This window comes from Gekko japonicus, unplaced genomic scaffold, assembly GCF_001447785.1.
Source record: "Gekko japonicus isolate JY-2015 unplaced genomic scaffold, Gekko_japonicus_V1.1 scaffold6238, whole genome shotgun sequence".
In the NCBI taxonomy this organism is placed as follows: Eukaryota; Metazoa; Chordata; class Lepidosauria; order Squamata; family Gekkonidae; genus Gekko; species Gekko japonicus.
In genome coordinates this window covers 1-4,025 of record NW_015170459.1, presented here as the reverse complement: position 1 = coordinate 4,025, position 4,025 = coordinate 1, and the positions used below count along the sequence as shown (strand labels likewise).

The window sequence follows — 4,025 nt, the reverse complement described above, 5'->3', positions numbered from 1 at the left end:
GAGGGGAAGGGAAAGGAGTTTGTAAGCCGCTCTGAGACTCCTTCAGGTAGTGAAGGACGGGGTGTAAACCCAATCTTTTCTTCTCTTCTTCTTCTTCTCTAAGCTGAGTTAGTGTGAGCTAGCTCACAGTTTTTTAGCCTCCAGCTCACACATTTTTGTCTTCAGTCAGGAAGGATGGCTCCAGAGAAGAAGAAGAGAAGAGATTGGATTTATATCCCGCCCTTCACTACCCAAAGGTGTCTCAGAGCACCTTACAATCTCCTTTCCCTTCCCCTCTCCACAACAGATACCCTGTGAGGTGGGTGGGGCTGAGAGAGCTCTGACAGAAACTGCTCTTTTTTTCAAGAACAGCTGTTATCAGAACTACAGCTTGCCCAAGGTCATCCACCAAGTGCAAGTGGAGGAGTGGGGGAATCAAACCCGGTTCTCCCAGATCAGAGTCCGCGCACTTAACCACGACACCAAACTGATTTATGCAGTAGCCATATCGCTCGCTCACAACTTTAATGCCAGTCACTCACAAAGTTGAATTTTTGCTCACAAGACTCCACAGCTTAGAGGGAACATTGGTGGAGTGACTTCATTCTGGGCAGTAGGCTCTAGAACACCTTCCCTCAGGTACAGCATACAGGGATACGGTTTAAGTACAACCATTTTGGACTCCAAGGGGGGGAAAGTTGGGGCAATCCATGTACTCCAAGATCCTTGGAGAAAGGGTAGAATAAAAATGTAGCTTAAAATGTAACAATAAGCATCTCCCACCAGGTGCAGAAAGGCTGTCTGTCTGGTGGAAGGAGCAAATCAACCATGCTATGTCCTCGGCACCCTTTGAAGAATGAAACCGAACATCCAGATTGCATGAAGACAGCATGACTTCTAAACCCTGTGCCTCTAAGTGACTTTGTGCTTGCTTCTGGAAGGAAATGTGCAGAAATGCCACATGGCTTCCTGTCACGTGGGTGCCAGAAACTTATGGAAGCTAGAAAGGTGTATTTGGGGGCTCCGGTGGGGGGAGCCAGGACAGATCACAATAGATTTTGCGAGTGCGCATAAATGTATTATACTTTTAATTAATCCCAGATGCAAAATGTGAGGTTGTAGCAGAATTTTTGCAAGGAGACATTGGAGCAATATGGGGGGAGCCAGGACAGACCACAATAGATTTTGCGAGTGCACATAAATGTATTATACTTTTAATTAATCCCAGATGCAAAATGTGAGGTTGTAGCAGAATTTTTGCAAGGAGACATTGGAGCAATATGTGGCGATAAGCAGGAAGGGGGAGGGATAAGAGGCTCAAGGTTATAAAATTAGTCACAGAATGAGTCATGTTGTTACACGCAGCTACCCTTCACCCTGATCACTGGAAATCACAAAACCCATTTCTCGGGTTATGGAGCTTTGGGGGAAAGAGGCCGATCACATGCGTTCAAGCTCACCCCCGCTGTCATCAGGAAGCAGGAGAAGGAGAAGGAGAAGGAGGAGAAGGAGGAGGAGGAGGAGGAGGAGGAGGAGAAGATAGGATTGATACCTCATGGCCCTTCACTACCCAAGGGTGTCTCAGAGCAGCTGACAAACTCCTTTCCCTTCCCCTCCCCACAACAGACACCCTGTGAGGTAGGTGGGGCTGAGAGAGCTCTTGACAGAAACTTCTCTTTTTCAAGGACAGCTCTTATCAGAACTACAGCTTGCCCAAGGTCATCCACCAGGTGCAAGTAGAGGGGTGGGGAATCAAACCTGGTTCTCCCAGATCAGAGTCCGCACACTCAACCACTACACCGAACTGGGACGGGAAACTATGGACATCATCCCTCGACTCCATCACAGTGCTTTCTTAGAATGGTTAAGAATCCCATACTAGGACTACGATTCGGATGCCAAAATAAATGGTGCTTTATTTAAATAGTGGTTAGTGCGACAAACCCTCGGTGGAATTCCAGCAGTGTGGCTGCATCGGTCTGCTGTAAACAGGAGTCTAACAGCACTTTAAAAAATGCAATGACTTCCACGAACAGAAACTGGTTTACTGTACCAGACATAACCTTAGTTTGTGCAGGCATCTAGGCTGTGTGCTTATCACCGCCTCACCTGTCTCCCACTATGCCCCGTGCAAGAAAGCTAGTGTGACCAGCACGCACATTTCTCATGGCTTTTAACAGCAGACTGATGGCTGGGTTTAAAAAAAAACAACAACTAAGAGGAAGTAGTCACTTTTTAAAATATTATAAGCCCTTCTGAAGTTCATCGACTGATGAGAAGAAATAATAAAGTACCACCCACTATGGAGGTATGTATGTGACATGCACACAGGCGCGCCCACACAAACCCCGGTGCTCTCAAAAACAGTTGGGCTCTCACCTGAGGTTCTGGTGGAAACAAGGCTTTTGAGAGGCGGTAGAGGTTGCGTAAATTGAACTGAATGCTGGTGTTGGTGACTCTCAGCTCATGGATATTCGTGGAGCTGTCCCGTGGACAGATATCACTCTCTCCTGAGAAGGGGGACACGGTAATGGTGTTCTTCAGCTCATACTGTGGCAAGTTGTCGGAAATCCCTCCGTCAACATACCTCTGGAATGACACCGAAACAGAATGAAAGGGATGGTTAGCTTGTTTTTCCTCTCCACGCGGCTTGGCTCTCTTTCCTCACATCTCTGAACGCCACTTTAGAATTATGACATACAAAGAGCATTACCCAATAATGGTTAAGAGCTGGAGTTCAGCCAGCCAGTACAGAAGATCAGTCAGAAGGCTACGACATTCAAGAATGCAGCAGGTCTGATTGGATTTGCTCCCCCCCCCCCACAATACGGGGATTCCCGCCATGCACTGCAACTGTAAGAATTTCAGAGCCCTTTGACGTCTCTTATAATGCCCAACTACTTATGTTCACTTTTCAGTAGTTGTATATTTTCCAATCAGAACTGGCAACTACAGAATGTTAGAGTTGGGAGGGACCTTGCAGGTCATCTAGTCCAGCCCCCTGCACTAAAACCACTCTCGTCTTTTTTGTAATGCTTATATCATCTGTGGAAGGGTTTGGATTTTTTTTTTAAAGTACAGAACTCTTGAATCTTGTTTTGTATTTGTACCTTGGGATAGGAACTATAAAAAGTATTATGAAAACTATCATGAGGGGGAGATATGGAGGGTGAAAATACTACGGGACAAGACTTGATTGGCTAAGCAAAGGATACTGAGCAAGTTTTAGTTCCCAACTAATTTAATTAAATTAAAAACAATCTATATGTAAAGTGTATACATTTAAATGTTTTAATAGTGTAAAATGTTTAAAGTTTTAAATGTTTTGACTGTATATGAATCTTGTCAGGCAAGGTGAGCCGCCCTGGGGAGGGCGGGTTATAAATACAACAAACAAACAAACAAATAAAATCTTGGAAGTAAAAAAACCAACACACCAGGGACTGGGCAGGCCTGCCTACTTGCCTTTCCCCACATGGGCCCCAGAGAGCACTGAGGTCAGGGTGGCAACACTGCTTGACCCTCCCTGGACGGAAAGAAGCCAGGCTGAATATCACCAGAGCCAGGGCTTTCTAAGTGGCGGCCCCATACTGGTGGAATGAGCTCCCGGAGGACATCAGGGCCCTGCGGGACCTCTTACAGTTCCGCAGGGCCTTTAAAACGGAGCTCTTCCACCAGGCCTTCGATTAGGAGCCGCCCTGGAACATCTTCTGGCTTGAAACTTAGAACATCTTCTGGCCTGAGACCTCGCTGGATGCTACTCCTATCATTGGGTGTGAATTAGACGATCGCCATCATCTGTCGATTTTTATCTGTCCCTTTTGCTGTTTTAACTGGTCTTGCATTTTTAACTGTTTCATCTCTGTATCGTTTAAGTTACTTTAACCCTGTTGGCAGTCTGGAGCCAGGATGTCTGGCAAGGCGGGATATAAACAGAAATAATAAAATTAAAATAAAATAAAATAAAGGATAAAAAACCTGTGCAACCACAGCCTTTGTGGACCTACTCGGGACATCTCCATTATCATCATCATCATCATCATCAT

The 4,025-nt window shown here is 45.8% G+C and overlaps 1 protein-coding gene across 1 annotated transcript in view; it reads right to left on the bottom strand.

Moving 5' to 3' along the window:
* PNPLA2 (patatin like phospholipase domain containing 2) overlaps positions 1-2,568 on the bottom strand; it is a gene marked incomplete at its 5' end in the record, with an annotated part of 19,208 nt that extends 16,640 nt beyond the window's left edge. Inside the window, one exon of the mRNA XM_015418312.1 lies at positions 2,359-2,568. Within this exon, the coding sequence (XP_015273798.1) occupies positions 2,359-2,568 (210 nt within the window). The remainder of the gene's footprint in view (positions 1-2,358) is intronic.
* Between the last annotated feature and the right edge of the window lie 1,457 nt (positions 2,569-4,025).